Source organism: Mesitornis unicolor, unplaced genomic scaffold (genome assembly GCF_000695765.1).
Source record: "Mesitornis unicolor isolate BGI_N332 unplaced genomic scaffold, ASM69576v1 Scaffold54769, whole genome shotgun sequence".
In the NCBI taxonomy this organism is placed as follows: Eukaryota; Metazoa; Chordata; class Aves; order Mesitornithiformes; family Mesitornithidae; genus Mesitornis; species Mesitornis unicolor.
This window is the reverse complement of record NW_010210389.1, coordinates 1-23971: the sequence shown is the minus strand read 5'-3', so window position 1 is coordinate 23971 and position 23971 is coordinate 1. Positions and strand designations below refer to the sequence as shown.

Below are 23971 nucleotides of genomic sequence, written 5' to 3'. Positions count from 1 at the left end.
TATATATATATATATAATACACACACACACATATATACATATAATTCAGTATAATTCAGACGACCAAAAGTCAGCTGCATGTGTTCTACATTCAGCACTCTCCCATGCTGCTGCACCGGTAGATCTGGTAGAGGTAAGATGGAACACAATACCACAGCTACAAGTGTGGATGGAACTGAGGATCTCTGCTGAAGAGAGGTGCAATGCTTATGGAGCAGCATGGGAAAAAAGCAGGGTGGTTTCTCCACTATAGTTACTGTAAGAAAAGCCTTCCTGGGTGCATAACAACAAGATGTGTGGAAGAATAATTTTTTTCCTTATATAACATCTGCAAAAGAAAGAGAACTTGTGTGGGAAGATCAAGCTTCTGTTAAAGAGTGAGAAGGAGGTAAAAAACATAGTTGGGACTGTACAATCAACATGGAAAGCATGGGGCAAAACACCTTCCCAGTGGTCTCTGGCTTCTTTCATGATGTAGGGACATTTGAAGAACCAATTCCTTTTCCTGTCACAGGCAGTCAACAACAGGTACTTGATCCACTCCACCCACATACATCAAGCTAGTGCTTTGAGATGAAAGGTGGGGGTTTGCCACCCTTTGCTGGATTCTAGGTTTCACCTAAATGGTCTATATCAGGGTCCAAAAGCCAGCAAATATAGTATATGTGAAAGCACGAGGATGAAACAATAGGGTGAATCTCAAGCTCAGTTTGTGAAAACATTTCAGCACCCTTAGGGTGAACTAACTGGTTTCACCATATGAAAATTACAACACTTTACTGTATTCGTCCTCAATGATAGTTTCATGGGACTCAGCACAAGTCCCAGGTTAAGCAAAACTAGTGAGCAAGATACTAGTTTTACTGCATTAATAGGTTCTTCTGTTCAAATAGCCCCATTGTATTTTTGAATTAAAACAGAAAAGAAACTCTGTCAGCAACCAAACTCAAAAACTGTGTCATTCTGCCTGTATGAGCACTACAGACCAGACCTACTGCTAAAACAAAACCAGTAGAAATGAACTAGTGCAACACATTCACAGCAGCTAGATTTTTAAATGTTTTTTAACCCAATAATATGTACTGGACTGCACCCTTTTGTGATCTTTATAGTGGTCTTCAATCTTTTCGTAAAACAAACTGTGCTCTGCGTAATGTTCATTTCAATGAGATGCTCAGATACCCAGTTGAACAATGAAACATTCGTTGTGGCCGGAACTCAGCTGAGCTGGAATTAGCTTTCCTTCTCAGTTGGTGCTCAGTGTTATAATGTCACCCTCAGGGCAGCTGGCAATACATTTGTAATAAGGTGTCCTTTGAGACATTCCCATGTCTAAAGCAGTTTTAATCAATCATGGATGAAGATGGTGTTTCCTGAGAGAGTATCACACAAACAATCTTCACAGAGTGCACAGCTTCACTTAAAGAGCTGCATAGATTCTACTGAAATTCATTCCTGTGTATGAAATACAAAGGTGACTGCAAGGCCACCTAAACCTTGCCTGTAACACGGAACAGAAAGAATTATTTGCAACCTTGTAACCTGAAGAGATGGGGGAATGACTGAAGTAAATCTGAGCAGTGGCCAGTCTAAGCTAAAAAATGATGAGAATGATCAACTACATTGATCAATCAAAAAGACGACGCAAGGAAAGTGGCAGTAGGCAAAAACCTTTTGTCCTTTGTCTTTGCCATTTATCAACTGCATTATGTCTCAAATTATCCATATATATGATTCCCTTCAAGAATTTAACAAACACATACTTTCCTTCAGCTTGGTAACTTTGCAACTTCCTAGATACAATCTATAAAATCTTCCAGACTTGCAACCTCAACCCTACCTTGAACTATGACAATGAGTTCCATAAACCAACTGTGTTATGAGGGGGACAAACCACATTTTCTTAGTCAAGACATTGTGAATTTGTTTCAATTCCAGCAGGCTGCATGTGTTTTCAGTCCCTCCTAATACAAATGGAGGATTCAAATCTACCTTGTTGATTCTAATGCTAATTTTGTATATTTTTATTTTCTTAACTTCTCTCTATAGCAAATAATACCTACCTTCTAAATATCTTAAGACAATATTTCAATTTCTAATTATTCTCTGAATCACCTTTCTTTCTGCATATAATGGAGTAGTGGCCAGTATTCCAAATAAGAGTACACTACTGTGCAATGAAAGGCATCATCTGAACAAGTCCAGCTTGCAAGCTGAGATCCACATATATGTGTTATAATATGCAACAGTAGTTCTACATACTTTCAGCAAAACAGCTAAGTTTTTAAAACAAAACTAAACTCCCAAACAAGCAGTCAGATAAATCTTCCCCTCTCCTATGCACAAATAATAAATTAATTTCTCCCAGATCTGACAAGGCAAGAATGTTCCTTATTCTACTTGATAAATATAGCAGGATTGAAGGCTTGCATACCCACACTTGTCACTATTTCTGCCTCCCTCCTGACAGCTTTTAAACATTAGATCTATTCCTCGTACATATTTCCCACTGCATGGGCTCTTACTAACATCTTACAAAAATAACGACGAGGCTTCTCTTGCCTCATGACTCTGACCTATCCTCTGACCACTCTATTTCCCACTTACATGCTCTTAATTTCTGTTTAGTGACTTTTTTCTTTCTGGCTCTTTCCTTTACAAATGCTAGCCTTACTTTCCAATATTAATGACAACTCCATTTGCCTCCCCAGATGCTACTCTTCTCTCTCTCTCATTCCTAAGCTTTCCCATATACCTTGGAGGTGGTGAGTAATCTCATTTAACTTTAAACTCTTCAGGTTAGAACTAGTTGTTTAAGAACTTTTTAAAATAAATAGAAAAAGTTGGGCATTTCTATGGGGTGACTCATTCCATTCTAAGATAAGTTTAAGAAATACACAGGATGAATTCTCCTCCGGAAATGACCATCTGCCCCTGTTGGCTACAGACTGAGATCAGATTATCAGTTATAACTAGAAATCTGACTTTTTGATGGCTCAAGTTAGGCAAAACAAATCTCACTGTTAGTTTCCATCTCTCCTTTTCTTCAATTACACACAGTCCAATTTGGTGGTGGTATGTCTCTTCATTCCACTACAGTGGAGCCATTCCAGCAGCTACAGCCACTTGGGATTTCTTCAATGACCTCTTTCCAGACAAAGCTTAGAAACACTACAACTTTGTAATTTTTCACCCATCAGCTTCTCTTGGCACCATTACAACCACATTTGTTTCTTTAGATTTCACCCTCCTTAGAACATTGTAGTTGTGCTCATCTTGTGTATCTCCCTAATAATTTCCTTTTAAGATTCTCGTTCCCTTTCCTACCAAATAAAGAGTTCTTACAATTCTAGTTTCAAATCACTGGAACAAGACTGCAATCACTTAACCCTATAATCACACTCCAATCTCTCTCTTCTTCCTCACATCTGACATAACTGCATATCTGTAAGTTATATTCATTTTATCTGTTGAATACTGGTGACCAGATAATGCTGCATTATGATAACTGCAAACTCCTCTTACTTTGAAAAATGCAACATTGCCTGCAGGGTACCACTCAGATTACTTCTGCAAAAATAATATTCTTAGCTTACTGCTTTGGTAATACTGCCCTATCTTAGCCTTTCAGTCACTGCTTTCCCTATAAAATACAAGTGTTATTACTTTCAGCGTCCTTCATGTCCTATTTTCCTTACGCACTCTTGTTCGTTAAAATGTCGTCTCCAATTATGTCCCATTGTTGTTCCAGTGTTTTGTTGTTACAGTTGTGTTTCTCTATCTGTTTACGTTTACATAGTGTCTCTCACACAGTACAGTCTAATTCCATAAGTGATGATTCCATGCATTAGAGTACTACCAATGCTAAATAGTAATACTAACCTTGACTGAGTTGAGGTAAACCAGGACATTACCAAACTGTTTAAGAAGAAAGAAGCAGGAGGACATGCACTGTCTCCCTGGAATGGTATCTAGAAGTGAAAAGAGAAATGCAGATTTGCAGAATTTAAAAATCATATCGTAAATGGAAATCACTGCCAAGATTGCTGGCAACTATGAAAGCAGCTAACTTCTAAAAATAGTGTAACTTGCCTTTTCAGGCAAATGACCATACCAGAGGTTAGAAAAACTATTCAATCATCCTGTCAACTTTCTTTACAGCATACAATAACTATTGCAAGTCTGTATTTGACACCAAATTCTACAGAGACAAATTGTTTACGTAATAGGCTTTTTTTCCATGACACAACTTCTGTAGCACAATTTTACCATGAATTGTTCTTACTCTTGGGAAGCAACACTTGATACAAAGCCTGAGTTTGTTATTCTAATCTCATTATCCTTTTTTCTTTAAAATTATGCTTTTCAGTTATCCTGGACAAAGAAGCTGTACATACGTTAATTTTATTTCCAGTAAGAGAGTGAACGTGATACACTGAAAATATTGTTAAAAAACTAACACATGCACAAGAAAAATACCCGGTGATAAAATACAATATGAAAATTAATTTCCGCACATTTGGGATTACCACAGTGCTCACATGTGGTAAAGTCATAAATGAGTGAGGCATATCAGGTCAAATGAATGTCACTACACTTCGCTGCCATCATACTGTGCTGTCATCTACTCTGAAATTGCAAGCTATGTTACTGAAAAACGATTTCAAAGCTTTTTCAGAGATTCTTTAGATATTTTTTAGAGATTTTGAGCTTACCAGGGCTGATTTTTGTTAGACTCAACCAGCAGGGATTGGTCAGAGATGGATGAACCCAAGTAGCAGCCAGAAAGTGAGAAACGCAAGCAATGTCAAATCACTGCTATTTCACTACATCAGATGATCATTAGAGAGCACACCACTCTGTGCAGTTAGGTAAGGTGCTAGGAGATAAGATCCTAATGCTACCAACAGCCCTGAAGTAATCTGTTCCTGTAGGTTAGTTACCATCAATCTATACCTACTAGAACATTAAAATATCTTTTCTGTATATGAAATTTCATGTATCTGAAGACCAGTACTTTGATTCATACTACAGCACAAAATACAGCATATTCCACTGGAAAACTGTACATTCTCCTTCAAATAAGGTAGGGCAGCAATTATTCCTGGAAAGCACTATATGAGACCACAAAATATATTTCAAAGGAAAGCAGAATATTGTCATTTTTTATCTTTCAGCACTAGGAGATACTGAGCTTGGATGTCCTGTCATTTCCATATAGAGACTATCCATCCTTTTCTATGTCTGAACCACATAATTCATTTCTCTGACTTAAGAAAATTGTTTATTTATGAAGTGTTCACTTGGGAGCAGAAACTGGCTTGTATATTTATCTGTCCTTTTTTACATGCAGGTGTATTTATCATGACACATATATACCTTGACGAGACAAGAACAGAAACAGTTTTCCTCAGTGTTCTTCTGCCCTTTTTTTTTTGTTGTTGTAATGAGAATAAGGGTACCTCAAAAGTGCTCCTTTTCTCTCACATTCAATCCTTGAAGTTCATAAATGCACAGCAATTTATTTTAAACAAAATTTAAAAATGCAAATAGATAGCACAAGGTCCAGGAGAAATGTTTCATTCCTCCCACCCAACACTAGATATTCCCAACTTGGTCCTAAAAGAGGACCACTGAAAATGAAAGGGGTGCTTTTCTCCATTATGCTTGCAGTGTTTTAAGAGGAGTTTGTAAGACTTACGTTAAGCACCAGAAACACTGCATTTAATGGAAACGTTGATGTTCATCTACTTTCACTAATGTTCCTTCTGCTCGACTTCTTTATTAAGTTATCTCAGAAATCAGATCTGTTTAATTTTTCACTCAGTTGAGACCCTAGGAGAAGAGCATGAGAATTAACTGTAAAAATCTAGTTATATCCGCCTTTGTAATGCCAGTTCCATTTAATGAAGATTCATGAAGATTCTTCACCAAGATTAAGAATTTTTATTAAGCTTAAAAAAACCCCCCAACATGTAACCAAGCTGCTGTCTTGGGTGTTACTTATTGCTGCTAGAGGGTGAATATTGACTCCTACACAATAAGTGCTTCCTGGTTTTGTTTTTGGTGTCCCCACTCCTCTTAAAGTACATAACTTCCAACATTAGACAAAATGTGTACAAGTATTGGAAAGGACTTTCACAATAACTGTTTGCTCTGCGTTCCTTAAACCTCCAAGTCAGAGATTTAATTTTAAAAAAGCAGAAGGCTTAACTGGTGACTCCAAATGATTTTACAAATACACGACACTGTATTCTTCCTAAACTGTCTGTTTAGGAAGACAGTTTTTAATACAGTCATGGGATTTCTACAGTTAACAAGAGCAAGTCAGAAAGACAGGACCTTGTTTTGAAAAAATAGTCCACATTTTTGTTTTAATGCATTAATTTTTGATAATCCACATTAAAATCAGCAGCCTTGTAGGCCCACTTGCGAGCCAAGACACAGCATAGATTTCCTCACTCTAGTGAGCACAACCTACTTTTGTATTATAAATCTGCAAAGCAGCTAAAGTAACTTGATGAAGATTTTAAACAGACAGTCTAGTAGTACTGGCTCCTTGCAAGGATCGGCACAGTGGGAAATGCTGAAGCATGACTTACATGCTTGAATAGCATGGCAGGGTACTCAGCAAAACCCCAAGTATAGAAACAGCGAGAATTGCCTTCTCCATTCCAAATCCAGCAAAACGAATGCAGCAGATCAAAAATGACCACAAATATACAACATAGTGGCTAATTTGCTAACTTACAGAAGAACATAAAAAATATCATATTGGATCCAAAGTCTATCTGGTTGAGAAGTTTGCTGAGTAAGAATAAACAACTATAGAAATAATATATTCTGCTTTCACATACAATACATGCTGTGGTATGTACTGCCACTACCATGGAAGTTTTTCCTATTTTCAACAATCTGCACTGAGGACTTCCTAATCATTACTGAAAAATTTGTGTCAGCCAATGGACTGAATGAGTTTCTTTATACCTTCTGGTTCTCACAAGAGTCTAAATCAAGTAAGTTGTGTTATGTGAGTAAGTAATTTGTGCTGTTTGAAATAAATCATCACGCAAGACAAATAACAGAATGCTCCTCGTTTTTTCATAAGGTACGGTAACTAATTCTTCTCTGTTCTTCTCGTTATTTATCATGTTCTGTACTGTGAACATAACCAAACTCACTCATCATTTTCCAGACCATGTATCTTACTTTATTTAGTATCTCCTTGTTCAAGAAGCTATCCCATTTCCTTGATCATCCTTGTTGTCTTTATTGTACCCTTTCTTGCTTTACCATATTTCTTTGAAATGTAAGGAGCAGAACTGCAGACACTATTCAAGCAAGGGAGCCACATCTGTATACAATGACACAGTAATTATTTTTGTTTTGTTCTCTCTTTCCTCATCAATTCCTATGACTCTCTTCAACTTTTCTGATAATTTTGCAAATACAGTTTAGGGGGTTCCTCCCCTCCTCTGTGTACTACACATTCATCAAAGCTAAGTTTAATTTGCCTACTATTACCCAGCCTCACATATTCTTCTACAGCTTTCATCATTGTGGAAGCTTTTATTTTTCCTACTATGGGTAATTTTGTACCATTGGCAAACCTAGTCATGTCATTATTTGTCTCCTATAGCTCATTAATTATGAATACGAGCTCTTTCTTTAAAGAAACAAAAGGTTCTTTCAAGTGTTCAAATCAGGTGCTTTTTATCCTTTTCACTGCTACTTCACTGAAAATTTTCTGTTAGAAATGAGAAAAGTTATTATGTAGCCTCCCTTCTTGAAATTAGTACTGTGGAAGTTTTTTTGAGGTATTTGCTAACACATGGATTTTGAATTGGATTATACTCAGATCACTGTATCAGAATTGCATTTTCATAACAAAATTTCATATGAGGTTCTATGTAATCTTTGTATTAGTCTAGAGTCACTTGTTCACTTATGTGTTCTCTAAGAAAGATAAAAACTTGACATTCAAAAATTCATTCCCTATATCATGCTATGTCATTGTGTTTACTAGGTCAATATGGGCAGAAAAGAAGTCTTCACCTATTATTTGTCTATCTATATAAAATCTCTAACCTCTTTAATATGCCAGTCACTGTTCCCATCCAGGCTGGCTGGTGAATAATTTAGCCTCAATACAATGAGTCTCCTATCTGAGCATGTTATTTAAAACATTTTTATGTTACTCACTGATAAAGAAAAAATACATTTACTTTATTTTAAGAGAAGGTTATAATGTTTAGAACCATTTCTCCATCACCTATTTAGCAATACCCCATCATAAATTAAATAGGAACCATATCTTACATGTTACCTTCCTCGTATCACATTAAAAAAATATTTTAGGTTTATAGCTTCCTCTTCCAAAACCAGGTGTTCCACTTCATTCATATTCTTGTAAAACATCTAATATTTGTATAAAACCACTTACATATTTGGTCTCTATGTGTTTGCTTTATGTTACGTCCTATCTAAATTGAACTCTGTTTGCTTCCTCTATTTCCAATCTACAGGCTGTTGACCTCTACCTGTCCTTCATCTGCGGATACAAAAAAATCCCTGACACTATTTCACCTTTAAAGGAGGCATTACAATAAACGGTGTGCTCTTCTGTATGTCAGCTTTCTCCCACAAGCTGTTAAAAAGATGACAAAGCAGTTCTTACTGGAAGTACCAAGAGTGTAAGATGCTTGTAGTACTAATGTTTCCATTTACCTTTAGTTCGAACCAGTCCTTCCCATGAACTCACTCTTTTCAACTAACTTACTTTCCTAATAGGACTACATTTCTGTTCTCTTCCCCCCAGCCCCCTCAACCACATCTCAAGTCTCAGCATCTTTATCTTGTTTTGCATATGGGTTTAAAAAGACTTCACAGTAAAATTTAAGACTTTAATATTCCTAACAATTTCAATTTTGGTTTTGGGCTGTATCTTTACTATACATCTTTACAGGATATCTTTTCTAAGAATATCTCTGTATTATTTTTATCCATATGTGCTATGGTCACTCAGCATACCTGCATGACTGTTCTGGGCATTAAGAGGTCCCACCACCATTGTATCAATTACCCTGTGACCTTACTGGCACCACAGCCCCAGTTAGCTAAATGCCACTATTCATATTGCTTCTTGGTGTTAGCTGGGATCCTGACTCCAAAGGGGTAGCCTCAATGAAAGAGAAATGTATAAGGGAAGCCTCATTGATGGAACCACTTCCAGCCTTACAAGGTGAAGCTCTCTGCTGCAATATCTCAACAGTACAAGGGCTGCAAGGGGCACAGAATGACTCAACAGTATTTCTGAAAGTTTCATCAGTGCTGCTGTTCTGTCTCTTGAGCTCCTTCTCTTTAGTCACCATGGACACAGCAGACAGCATTCTGTCTCTGAGGACCATGAGCTGTCGCACTGTAAACATGCATAAGTTACTCACCTAATGAAATAGTCCTGCTGACGATGCCTACAAAGGAAACTGGGAAGCCCCATTTCAGCTCAATTTGTGTGTTCCAACTACTGGTGCTTTTGATGTGGGAATTTTGGGTTTACTTTGGCAAGGAGAAGGGAAGACAAGGTCTTGTTTTGGTCTATTATTGAGTAAGTAAGGGTAAATATTGAAAATCTATTGATTTTTTTGTTGGGTTTTATAATGTGGTTTTTATTATTCAACCAAGGAGTTAGTCCCAGAGGCTCCGTTTCTCTGTAGCCAAATTCCTCTTTTTGTTTTTACCACCCTAAGTTCCAGGGCACACTCTGTGCTAGGACTCTATGTACTTGACAGGTTTTCATTAGCAGTCCTGGGTTTGTACTTGTGAGTGTCTGTACCTGTGAGGTTTCAGTCACACACTTCATCTAATTAGGCTGTTGTCTTCTGTTTCTATAATGGAGATTATTAGTCAAAGGCAAGCTGCCATGGCATCTATCAGTGAAGTCTACCAGTTTGCAGTGTAGCCTCTTTTCCAGACAAATTCAAACAAGAAGGTTTGGAATCAATTGAGCCTTCCAATTTAAACTTGCAAATTTGTCTTAGACTATAAATTAGGCTGTTACTCATACTATAGCAACCAAATGCCTAGCAATAGCCATGCTAACAGTCAACAGTTAGACAAAGATATGACAGTATATATTTAGATATTGTAAGAAGCATTATATAATGCAGAAAGAACATTTCAAACATACCACATTCACTGGCTGATTCACCCACCAACTGGAAGAACTGCTGAGCAATTTTCAGATGATCTTTCTGGAAGAGGGAAAAAAATTCCAACATGAGTTCCTGAGCTGATGCTACAATACACGGTGAAAATACGCTCTGAGGAAGAAATGAAGAGCAATTAACAGACAAACCAGGGCTGAAGTGAAAACAGAAAAGGTAAATGTGCCACTGTATGTGCCTAGATATACAAGAACACTGTAGAAAGCAAACAGGTTTTTAGGAAGCAGGACAGACTAGCCAAATTCAGCTTGATTTATTGTCAGGACTAGTAACAAAAATTTGTATTTCACTCATTCTGGACTGAGTACTGTACAAAAGAAGATTAAGAGACTCAGAGATCCTGAAATCTCAATGAGAAATGACCTCTTTAACTCCATTACAGTCCCTACAGATCTGTTCACATCCTACTGTTAGAGAAGCTAGAGAACCTGATGGACTTCACTCACCGAGCCCATTTCTTGTCCAAATGCTGCATTTACCACTCCTTTGAGAATGTACTCCTGGAAAAAAAAAAGGTAGAAAGACTCAGAGAAGATAAGGTGTCAGGAGACATGTAAAATCCTACTTGCACATTATTTTCTTCTTAAATTCAACTCTATCCCAACTAAGTTTAATAGGTAGCTGGTTACTATGATACTATGGTAGTGCTTCAGCACAGTAGTACAAAGTTACCCCCAAAAATCTATTCTACTTGTTAGCTAGTAATTTCTGTTAAATACGTGGGATGCAAAGGCATAGTGCATTTTCTAATGAGTCTTACGATCAAAGATGATGCACTGAAAGAAACACCACAACACACTATCTTGCCCTTCTCCCCATCGTATGACCAATAATCAAGTGAAATATTGTTATATTAGTACATAGGTCTCACTTCAAGTATGCACATAACCACTATGATTCTTGTTCCAAAATGCATAACATTTCTTATCAGGGCAAAAATGTCAAGAGGTTTGTGCTCTGTGGTCATGTTACTCTACTGAAAATAGGAATAGGAATAGAGTACCCTGTAATCTGTACTATGAGATACAACTATAGTTCAGTTCTTCTGTAAGCAAGATTTTCTCAGCATATAACAGTCTTATCTGAATCTTACAATTGAGAGTTATAGCTATAAACCTGTTGAAGTAGGTACTCCTGATAAACCTGGACAGCCCTGTCACAGATGTAAACAGAGAAAAAGAAAAAGAGAGGTAAACAGACCAACAATGGAGTGCATGGAAACAATCTGAGAGTACCAGCCAGTATGCTAAGTAATCATTTTAGCACATCAACTCTCTTACAAATGGCAAATTATTATCCTACAGATGTCATGATGAAGACGAAATTTGAGAAGAACTGAAGGAGGATATAGAGGTAGTTTTGCAAGTCTTAGCAGGGAGTTCTTTCCAAGTGTGAGTAAGAAAATGGAAAAAAAGCACAAAAATACTAATTTCAAAATGTGATCGAGAATGATATAATGTTATTTATATTAGGCATGCATACGGGGAATATGAAGGCTACAGGACCAATAGCCGCAGAAAACTGTTGAAGTAAGTCTTGCTATACTGAAAAATGCATGAAGTGAAAAGCAACAGCAGAAGACACTCCTCAGCACAGAATCCACTAGATCTGTGTTCTTGAAGTTTTCCTTTTCACTCCCTCCATCTAATCCTCACACAGACTCATGAAAGGTCCCTTTCATACCCAGCTATGTGACCTTTGGAAAATAAACTGCAAAGAGGAATAAATCAGAGACCAAAGATGTTGGAACAGCCACAAAAGAAAATTACAGTAGCAGCCAAGGGACACTGCAGTTTTCACTCACTGCAGCCAAAGTGAGATGGAATTAGAAAAGACCTATTATTTAAACTACTTAATCTAATCTAGCTAATTTTTTAAAAAATGGCTTCAAGACAAACCCCACGAGCATCTGAGCTAGTAGATCTGAAGGATGGTAACCATCACCAGGGCAGACGTGACAAGCAGTTGGAAGAGGGCTTTTATCTGTGCACTAATGGTCAGCTCACTAGAATCAAGTCTGCACACAACAAAGCTGTGTTCTGTGCTGTATCACCTGGAGTTAATAAACATGCTAAGCACTCATATAGAATACTTTATAGATGCACATTAAGTCTATTGTTGATAAAGAGATGGAAAACACAGGAGTTTTAGAAGTGGGAATGGGACAAGCTGTCCCAAAACTAGCTGTACTAGTTTTGTATGTGGCAGATTTCATACCAACCTCTGTCTTTATGTACCATGACATCAGTTTCCAATTACCTGTGGAGCTGTAGGTTCCAAGTCCTTAATCAGGTTATAAGCCTCTTGCACATCATCTGAAATACCAGACGTTAGAATGCATGACAACCCACAGCACACTGTATTAGAACAAATCACTCATCCTCTACAACATTCCCCAATAGTCACAGACTAAGAAATAAAGCATTTAGACAGGAGGAGAAAGGTAACTATAAATCATTGTAAATTTATATCACAACAGTGATGGTTTTCTTGAACTCAAATAACAAACATGGAGTGAGTAATAGCTTCTTTATTACTACAATTTTCCTAGCAGAGATGACTTGGCCCCTTGTTCATAATCCAGTGGCTGCCTTCTCAACAGTACAAGGTCAAGGTAATAAATCCATCATCTACCTGTCTTTTCTCTTCTCATATTTTTTTACCCCTCAAGAAGGACAGGGTAACAAGATTCTGAAAGGGAGCTTAATCTTTTCCTTACAAATATTTCAGTAACTGTCCAACAACTCTTACCTGATCCTAATTCTAACAAGCAAAAAGCATTACTAGCATGAAAGTTTAAATGTAATGTTTGAATTCAATAAACAACTTCCTTCCCACCCAAGAAATAAGTAAGCTGAAAAGATTCTAAAATTTACCTAAATCAAAATGCTGGCACTATGGACTGCTTAGTAACCCAGCCTAGTGGAGATGTACTGGCAAAATTTTGTTAATACCAGCTGCCCATAAGAACAAGCCTTACCAGAGAAAGATTTTTTTGCTAGTCCATACCATCCATACACTGCGGGGACAGTACTCTAGAGTGACTTAAGGCACTATACACTGGAGCTGCCAGGCTCCCATCCAACCCTACCCATTCCCTTGCACAATCACGTAGTAAGCCAGCACAAGGTACTAGACTAGGCAAAAGTAGTAACTTTTTTTTTTAAGCACAAATAATTGGTTGGAGATTTTCTGACTAGCTCAGCTCACCAACAACCAACATTAAAAAAATGACAGCAGCCCTTATTTTCATCAGCGTAGACCATCAACATGGAAATATGCTCTTCAGGCTCCAACAGAAGCCTCTAGCAAATCTCCCTGGAGCAGATTATGACTGGATACCTGGACCCAAATCCTGCTAAAAGTCACTGCCTTAAAGAGTTGAAAAAAATGGGATGCATGTTTGTGCTACAGTTACCTCAGTTCAGACCATGTCTTAACACAAGCCTACGTTTATCAGAGACCCTGCAAATTGTGGAGAGACAGTGGTAGTCATTAGAAGTAATGATTTCTCACATTCTTAACTGATGCTGCTCCACTAGCAAGACTTTAAAATGGAAACTTAGCCTAACCAGGAAAGAGCTTTTGATTCTAATTCCCTCTAGCCTTCTTTGTTAGTATGTAAGTCGTTTGTTTACCACAATGAAGAACAGAACCTAACTAATGAAAATTACTGCAAGGTTGACAGCAAATGAGTAAACAAGATGATGCAGAAGATATACTTACACAGAAGCAAAGTACAACTTAACTTGAAGCATATATTATTATTAAGAATATTACTGGGCAAGACAGTTGGTAAATACAGTGTGATATTGGCAATAACAGTACTGGACAGAAAAGTGGCTGGGAACAGTAGGTGTAGATTTACCAATGCCAAAGTGTACTGACTGACCCAATAGACTGGCAAATCTACCCTCTTTCAGTTTAAAATAATTTCCCCTCATTTTGTCGCTACCTGCCCTTGCAAAATGTCCCTCCCTGGCTTTCCTATAGGACCCCTTCAGGCACTGGAAGGTGGCAATAAGGTCCCACTGGAGCCTTCTCTTCTCCAGGCTGAACAGCCCCAACTCTCTCAGCCAGTCCTCGTAGAGGAGGTGCTCCAGCCCCCGACCATCTTCGTGGCCCTCCTCTGGACCCACTCCAACAGCTCGATAATAGAGTAAGATTATACCTTTGTCATAGCCAAACTTGAGAGATAGGACTGCCTAAGATGATAAGGGGATGGAAAACTGGCTGGTCTACCAAAAGTTGGTGATCAGTTGCACAAAATCCAACTGATGGCTCATTACTTATAAAATCTTCCAGGTATTGATACTGTTGAATGTCTTATATTAACAACTCAGATGATAGGATAGAGAGTATTCTCAGCAAGTTTGCAAATGATAGAAGACTAGGGAGAAAGCTCCCCACTATCGAGAAGAAGCCCAACAGGCTGAAAAAAAAAATAGGCTGAAAGAAGTCTCATGAAGTTCAATGGAGGCAAAATGCAACTCCTGCATCTTTCTTCATTTCAAACAATTCTGATCAACAAGACAGGTGGTGGACCTAACTGGCTAAAATGCAACCTGGAGGTCCTGACAGACAGTGCACCCTTGCAGCAAAGGAGGCCAACCACACACTGGATCATATTAGCAAGAATGTAGCCATCAGGGCAAAGGAAGGGATTCTTCTATATTTGGTACTTGTGAGATTACACCTGGAGTACTGTGTCCAGTTTTGGGATCCCTTGATCAAGACAGACATGGAGTGAGCCCACTCAAGGGCTCCCAAGGCTAAGGAGAAGATTGAGAGAATGGCATTTGTTTAGCTTTCAGAGAAGAAGACTCAAAGGATCTTATCAATCTTATCACTGTCTACAACTAACTAATGGGAAGGTATAGAGAAAATGGAGACAGATTCCATAGGGTGAGATGAAAGTCAGTGGACACAAGGTGGAACAGAGGAAGTTCTGACTAGATGCTTGTATGGACAAGGCTTTAAGCAACCTGATCTAATTGGTCCTACCTTGAATAAAATGTTGTGCTAGAGATCTCCAGAGATCCCTTCTCACTAATAACATGATTCTGTTATTTACCTAGAACTTTATAAATTTATACAACATAAGGCAGGTGATAATGTACTTTTACTAACATACAGTTGTGAGTATTTGAATTTACTTGAGAACATATACCTAATTAACAAATATAACGAAATCTAAATAACCTCAAATGAATATATTTTGTGTCATATTTACAGAAATAGTTGTCCTTGCCTTCATAGAACATTTGCCTACCATTCTCACATATTCAGGCAGAGGAGAGGTCATCTTGCAATAAACATAAATACCACCAACTCCAAAACCATCTCCTGCAACCCAATGAACCTCCAATACTCTGCTGAAGTAGATTTATTTGACTGCACACAATTAAAACCCTTCTCTGCAAGCCATGAGAACTCTTACACCACTGTTTTCCAAACAGAAAACAAAATAAATTACATTATACTGCAAAGGAAAAAAGTATTTCATGGAATAGTCAGTTAAGATCATATGAATGAATTTAATTCCTGAAGCTATGAGAGAGCCAGAGGAAGGTTTATTTACCTTGCCGGAGATAGTAAATCACAAGATTCAGTCTTGCCTCAGGAATAACATCAACCAAAGGAGGCAGGACCTGCAAAGCCCCTTCTCCTCCTCGGAAAACCACCTGCAGAGAAAGCGGCATATTGATAACTGTGTATTAAAAACTTGTCTGTGATCTCTTAATTCAAGAAAATTAAACCTTAAACTCCTGTATTAACAGTAGGAAAAGGTCAGCGGTACTGGCATTAACATAATCCCCGCTTTAATATAACTATAGAATTACAATGTGTGACAATCTTTATTCTGATAAATCTAAAGTTTTTAATTCATCAGTAAAGATTATTTCAGCTTTTAGCAGCTCAGAGCAGTGATACTTTATATATCAAAGATTTTAAAGAATAATAAGGTCTGAGACAAGAGTGTGGGGAACACACAGAATTACAAGTTGCTTATGATGTACTCATATGAAAAAATTAGGCTAACAACTCTAAATTTATTTAGAGTGCCACAAGATCTCAAACTGATCAGGAGCAGTCCATTCTTTATACTTCAGTTTCACATGACAGTTCCCCCAAGAAAACATAACGTACTTATTTAACAAACTGGCAAAAAGACCAACATTCAAAATAAAGAATGTTAACTTTCAAAAGTTCCGTTTGAAAGCAGTTTTAACTCTTGGGGGGGAGAAATGTTAGCTTGTTGTAACTGCTCTTGAAAAATGACAAAGCAAGCAACTGCCCATCATTAAATAACAGCAATCTACTGTTACTGGTTGTTCAGCAAAGTAATAATACCACTGCAGAGAAAATTAACAGGTGATTAGTGACTCTTTTACTGCAGAACACACAAGTATTTTCGCTTTTATCAGCAACTTTTTTTCCTATGAACTCCTTGTTAAGTACTTCTTGGATGAAGACCATTTTCCTGAGTTATCTTAATTGCGCTCACATCGTTGTTGTACTAAATAAGAATTCAAGGTCATGCATTCTGACTTGTTTCTACAGTGTCCTTATTGACTGGTTTCCACAAAATCCCTTGCAAAGGTATTCTTACAGGACATAAATAATTTTAATATACCTTCAGGGCTAAAAGCAACAGCATTATTATTTTCTTGACACAGTCACAGGGAAAAACTCAGGAAAAAAGAACACACTTGACAGTACATTGATTATACAGATAGGATTTCTGGAATGGATCTTATATGGCAGCAGAGACTCAATTGGGTCTGCAATTCCCAAAATATTCAATTTTATGAATTATCAAGGAAAGCTCTACAAATGAGTGCAGCTCATATTAAATCCAAGAAATAACATTACTCACCAGATTGTGCTTAATGAGCTCCTTGCCAAACTCAAAAGACGATGAGGCACTGTCCATCAAGCTCTTGAGCTCTGCCTGGAATTACAAACACTCAAAAATTTTAACATGAAAACAAAAAAGCACACAAGCATAAATGGACCTTCATGTGAGCCCCAAAACAGATGGAAGGCACCTCCAGCAGTGCTGGGTCACGGTGTCACTGAAATCAGGAATAAAATGTCTTAACACCAATGTAGCATTAAGAAGTGGGCATTCTCTCTTTTGCAGTGCCAGATGCAGAGGGGGTCACTTCACCTTACATGCATGCCATATGCAGCACCCGTCAAGGATAATATAACCCTGTTACATACATATGCATTAACTAATTAGTACATTCATTCTTTTCCCTGGAACTAATTAGCACATGGTAATTTTCAGTGGTCTTTGGTGGTCCCTAGTGGTTATTGAAGAGGTGCTTCTTCGTGAACTCTGTCTTTCATCCCTATCCTTGAGTGCATTGTTGTTTGGGGCCTCTTATAACAACCAGACGATTTTTGCATTGCCACATCTATACAATGATTTTAGCAATTGAATAATACATGTAGACACCAGTGGACTGGGAAAACTGTAAAACCACTGTGCACACATGTGGATAGATGGCTTACTCCCAGGGAAACTGAAATGGGTGACATTCCCAAGAGAAGAACCCAATGACAAAATAAAGGCCATTATCAACATCACTGATTAAGACAGATACCAAGGAAAATAAACCTGTATGGAACTCTGAACTATCATAAAAGTAAATTGAAGGGCTGCCCAATAGATACCTCAGCAGACTTCCCATTGTAAAGTCGGAAATGGTTACAAGCCTTAAGGTTAAGGGCAATGGTGCTGTCAGGAACTTGCTGAAGATAAACAGCTAGCACTTCCTGTGATACGTCATAGTAATCCAGTTTGTAATAGCATAGGGCCACATATACATTCAGAGCCAGGTATTCCCTGCAGGGAAGAGGATTAAAGAGAACACTTAAATCCCACCGGGTAGTTATGCTAGAACATCAAAATCAGTAGTAAAGCTCTTACATGTCTGTACATCTTTTACAAGCACATCAAAACTGGAGTTTTTGAGAAATGCGTATTAAGTATCTTTAGAGCTCTAGTTTATTAGGTAAGATTGCACATATCCAGATCCACATTAGTTTTTTCAATGGCAGCTACTGCAGCTTTAAAGAATTGCCTACAAAACTGTTGGTTTGCAAATCTGGGAAATGGAAGCAACTTCACACTAAGAAAGGAAACACACAGAACATGAGCAATGTATTTGGTCTGGCAGAGTATGATGTTCTATGCAATACGTGCAAAGACATTTAATTTGTACATACAACTTGGAAAATATTTTAATGGATCTTATTATCTTAGAGCAAGTAAAATGATTTTAAAAAATCCTTGCCATTACAAGCTATCAAACCAGAACTAGACATAGAAATAAGGCAGTCATTTGTGGTAACAGTAAGCAAAAGGATAATTGTTATGCAAGTTACTAATTTAGCTTTGAGTGATTGCTTCTACAGGACTTGGAAGTTAAAAACTCTTCCCTAAGCATTATTTGACATACTTATATACATTATGATGAACTTCTCTGAGGCTTTGAAGAGGAGATACTGCCAAAAGATAGCTATGTATTCTGGGACAACAGTCTCTATTTTATTAAACAATACTTCCAGTCACTGAATAATTTAATTGGTTCCTTGTTAAACTGTGAACTAAGAACTTGCAGAATATGATAGAAAAAAAACCACCACCAAGTGTCATAGCAGGCTAAGTAGAAATGGAAAGAATTTCAGACTTAGTGGAATGAAAGGAACACTCTACATAAAAACTAACAACTGAACACTTCTTAGAAAGGCTAAGAGGTGAAGGAATAGTCAGTAATGCAAGCAAGGATCTCCAGACTGGCCATCAGAAGAGAAGGAGGGGGTGGGGAAAGACAAAGCAGGTACATAACCATTTATAATTTCAGAAGAAATAAATAAGAAAAATTCTAAAAGATCTCAGAATGAATTACACAAAAACATCACTAAAAGAAAGTAACAGCAGACTTTTTTTTAAACACGCATTTTTCAGTATCTTTTTGCAATGAACAAAATTGAAGGGGCTGCAACTTGCGCACGTTTTGCGGTGGGAAAGAGGCATAGTAATTGGGGAAAATTCCTACTTTCAGAAACCAAGCAGCTAAATGGAATTCAAACACCAACAGTATCTGAAACACTGCAATATGGTTTGGAGTAGAGATGCCCACCGATTTTCAAGAAGAATGCGTCTGTAGATATCAATAGCTTCTTGGTAGTGAGACCGCATGTAGTGGATAGATGCCAAGCTAAGCTGATCTTCTGTAATGTCTTGCAGATTCTGGTGAGAGCTCATCAGTTTCTTCTCATCACTGAACTAAAAAGAGTGTGACACATTCTCAGAAGAGTTCAGTGAGAAAAAAAACAACCTAACATAATTGTTTTAAGTTAATGAGCTGGATTAGTTTTGTCCTTGCTGGCAAACAGGAGGTGATTCATATGAAACATCTGGAAAAAACTCTGTTACTTTAAAGTTAATTTGACCAGTGGAGAAAGCCAAACATTAAAGAGCCAGACTAGTTGAAACTAGGTAAGTGTGAGGCTAAAACTAAGCACGCATTTTCCTTTAAGGTGCGATTTAGACATAATTACATGCAATGTGTCTTGATGGATAAAAGGGGAAAAGCTGAATTAATTATTTCAAAACCAGAATTTTGTAATACAAGATTTGACTGTTAGTGTTTGAGACAGCAAAATTTTTGCCATTTGTAGATCCAAATCTTAATTTCTCATGGAGAGCAGAAAAATGCAAGACTTGCCAACACAATAGCACTAATTTTCACAAGACTTCTTTATAGCACTAACAAATTCTCTTTCATCAGTCCCTTAAAATTCCAGTTTCTTTAACTAAATGGTTTATTTCTAAAACCATTGCACATAACACACATAAGGATAAAAATAAGGAACAGAATTAAACATACACACTAAATTTGTATTACAATAGTAAAGTTGAGGCTATTCACCTTATCAGTCTACTCAAATCACTCATTCCAGTGCTTCTCTTTGCTGGTTCTGCTGATTCAACAGTAATTATTAATTTCTTTTACATTCAAATACGATCTTACATATTTGTTTTTAATTTATCTGCTCAGTTTTTGCCAAATCCTTTTCCTTCCTCTATGAGTCGGTCACAAAATGATACTCCAATACAAAGGCAAGAGAAGTTGCTTAACAAAACAGCAGTGGGCTTCATAGTTCAGTAAACCCCATTATTTCCAAAGGCTGACTACATGGACTAGGAATTATTCAGCTTCTCTTTATCACAGCCATCTGTGCCAGTGCCACTACAAAAATGTTTTAAGATTTCTCTCTCAAACTTAACAGATTTAAGTAAAGAGAATCTGACATCAAAGCTAATATTCAGAATTTACACTTTCTGTCATCTAAAACTCAGTCTCTTCAGCAGCACAATACTTGTTAAGTATAATACAGGATGGTGCAAAATAAAATTTAAGGGAATGTAGCTATGTGTGGTAAGTGAAATAAGCATTTAATTTTTGTTGAAGTAAATTTAATGCTATAAACAATATTACTTCTTGGATACTGAATGACTTAGGAGGATCAGTAATAGCATATAGATAATTTTGCTCAAATTGCTAAGTTAGCAATTAGACAGATGCAAGTTAGGAAATCTTTGTACACTTCAAAGAAAAAGAAAAATAGCGGCTTATTCATTTCTGAATCTATCCAAGTCCCAGGTTCCTTGTGATCAAAAATACCATCAGGTTGCTGTTATATGACTTAGGTGAAGTGAGTTGTTAAGACTTTCCTTAGATACATGCTGAGGGCATTTATTCTGAGATCATGTTTTCACACTTACTTTCTCCTCCACATTTGAATACAGTAGGGTGGTTATGGAAAATGTTTGTTCTCCTGCCACCACAGACATTTTAATTCATGCTAGCAACCCGGCAGAATAATTACACATTACCCAATTGAAAAGAAAACAAACAAAGCACGAATGAAGAAAACACATCATACCTTATGTGCCAGGTGAAAGAGTAAACGGTTCTGGAGACGACTCTTAGGTGCTGTAAGGAAAATTCAGTGAGTTATCACTGCAAAGAACAACTCAAGGTGTGTCTTTATTTTTAACTTCCTTTCTCAACATACCTGGACCCATACTCTTTCATTAACTAGCCCAAGTACAGTTCTTTGCAGGTCATGCCCCAGGGCAGGTTCTACCAATTTTAGAGTGGTTGAAAGGCCTTCCTGCTTCCTATCTTAATTCTCTGTCCATTTCTTTTGACATTCCTATTCAATATAACTTGTCATTGGCCTCTGCTTTCTATGAGCCTTAAAACTTTTAGGAATTGCACTATTATTTGCCTGTAGGGCCTTCTGGACACTTCTCTGTTTTTGCACAAGTGACACACAGCACAGCATCTTTTACAAGATAAAAAGCAGTAACAGACAAACTCATAGTCAAGGCTCCTTCTATGACATGCCATATTTTAATTGTTGTGATTAATAATTCTTGGAATCTTGTCAACTTCCAGTGTACTGCAAAACCCACTGCTGCTACCATTTTGTTATGTGTGCACATTATATTACACTTAATTCTAATATTTCTTCTGTCCTTAGGAACAAAAGGCACATGAAAGAATCCTGCAGTCAAAGCAGATAAGATTCAAACTAAGACATGGTGAGAGATTTAAAGGAGACATCTCCTTTGTAGAGCCACAAAGGTTCATGAAGTTTCTTGCTCTGGCAGGATTAGGAATCCCATTTAATTCCCTCCATATGACACAAATTGTTAACTGTAGAGATTTCAGTGACTAGAGGGAGCCTTCATTGCTTCACTGACGGTGACAAAGGTCCTCATCCAACAGTGCTATTAATTTCTTTTGCAAGCAGTCTTCCAAAAAGCCTTCCCTTGTTTCCTGTATTTTCTTTAGCTTACTCAGTTAATGAGTACTCTCATTCTTGCTCAGACCAACCAGCTGGCAACCTATGTTTCACAGAAAGGATGTACATGGAATCTTTACAAAAAGCAGAATTACTCACTGTGTTTACAAGGCCACAAAAGTGCAGAGTTAGCAAAGCAACGGCCTGTAACACAAGGCTGTAATTCTTAGGACGTCCCAAACCATGAAAGAGGGCTCAAACCACCAAAACCTCTTCCCTTCCAGCCTCCAAGATGGAATTTTCTAGTAATAAGTTAGATTTATTTTTTTAAAGCCATTTAAGGAGAGATTTCCAGACTTCTTACTCTTTCTCCACATAGTAAGAAAACTTTGTAACACAGTGAACAATGCCAAAACCCAGGCCATTCTCATCAGGTTGGCAGTATAAGGCTGTCCACCTACTTCGGATAGACACAGCAATTATTTCTCCCTTTTTCTCCTTCTCAAGCTGTCTTATTTATCCATGTTCCTTGGGGACATGGTTACTGTCCAAGGGGACAGTAAATTGTATCTTTAGAGAACTGCTAGAACAGAGAAATCCCAAAAGGCAAAGGCAGTATGAGAGAGTTTTCACAAAACCACACCATCTTGCAAGGTATTACTGACAGAGCATCAAGTTATTAAGAAGCTAAACAGTCTTTAATCTAGGATATATGTGGAAATTCTCATTAGTCTAAATATTAAAGAGTGGAAAGTTCTTCTGATCTACAATCAATACTGTATAAGCAGTAGTAGTATAACTGACACAAATAGTACATTCTAGAAATTATTTAATCCATTGAGTTAGAAAGTTAGAGTACCTTAATTCAAATGCATTTCAAAATGTCGCCAGCAATGATACTGTGGTAGTTCCACATGTACCCCAGCATTAATTGATAGGCTTTAATATCAAAGTTTAGAAGGGTTGCACATGGACCCCACATGTGCGTTTGTGCAAAACTTCAACCAACCACAACCACCCTTCACAATTCAAAGCATTTGGTCATCAAAAGACTCCAAAAATACAAGCAGGACAGATTGTGGGATTTACATTGAAAATAACATATTGTGTAATCATAGTACTATGGTTAAAGACACCAATGGCCCTTTTTGAGTAGGTTTTGTTTCTTTTGTGTGTGGGTGGGTTTTAGCACTAATTTCACTGAGAAAATTGGGACTTGCAAGCAATACTTCCCCAAGAATCTAAATGGAGGAATTCTTGTTTCACTGGTCAACCAATGACTGCAGTGCTGCCCTTGCAAGCCTGGCATCTGATCTGACATTAAAATTATTTACTTCTTAGCAAAAGCTGGAGGGCTAGTCCACGTTATTTTATACCTAAAAACAGGCAAAAGATGAAACCTGAGTTCTGATGGTGTGCATGGATAGATGGAGGGAGAACAAATGTCCTGCTTTATAACATATTACATGATACTATCAATTTGATATTCTTTAAAATAAAACACTTCTACAGAATGCCAGCTAGAGAAGGAGAGGGGCAAAACAACAACAACAAAAATATAGTCCTGTTGATATAGTAAGCAGAAATATGGAAACATTCAGTATCAGCGGTTTCTTTTCTCCCAATGCCAAATGCATTTTTTTAATAAGGTCTCATTAGTTTTCAAAAATAATTTGGTTATGAATATTGGATAAAGCTGATGTCAATCACTACAACAGAAAGTGATACAACTGCCTCATCGGAAAAAATTATTTTTAAGGGATATGAGGCTTGTTCTTTTATTACTTTCTGCTGCTACCGAATTTCACTGTCACTGATCTATTAATGCCACAAGGAAGCACAATCTTCTTTTCCTGTCCTACTTTTTCAAGATGACTTTCTTGATCTTTATCAATGATCTGGATGAGGGGATT

At 37.4% G+C, this 23971-nt stretch overlaps 1 protein-coding gene across 1 annotated transcript; it reads right to left on the bottom strand.

The window, feature by feature from the left end:
• Positions 1-3882: 3882 nt before the first annotated feature.
• Positions 3883-21333, bottom strand: TTC26 (tetratricopeptide repeat domain 26; the record flags this gene model as incomplete). Its single annotated transcript, XM_010193156.1, has 10 exons — positions 21324-21333; positions 21192-21241; positions 19382-19527; positions 17910-18081; positions 17104-17178; positions 15805-15907; positions 12483-12538; positions 10670-10723; positions 10187-10250; positions 3883-3971 (listed from the first exon to the last, which is right to left on the bottom strand). Coding segments are annotated over exons 1-10 (819 nt in total), but the record flags the coding sequence as incomplete, so codon positions are not given.
• Between the last annotated feature and the right edge of the window lie 2638 nt (positions 21334-23971).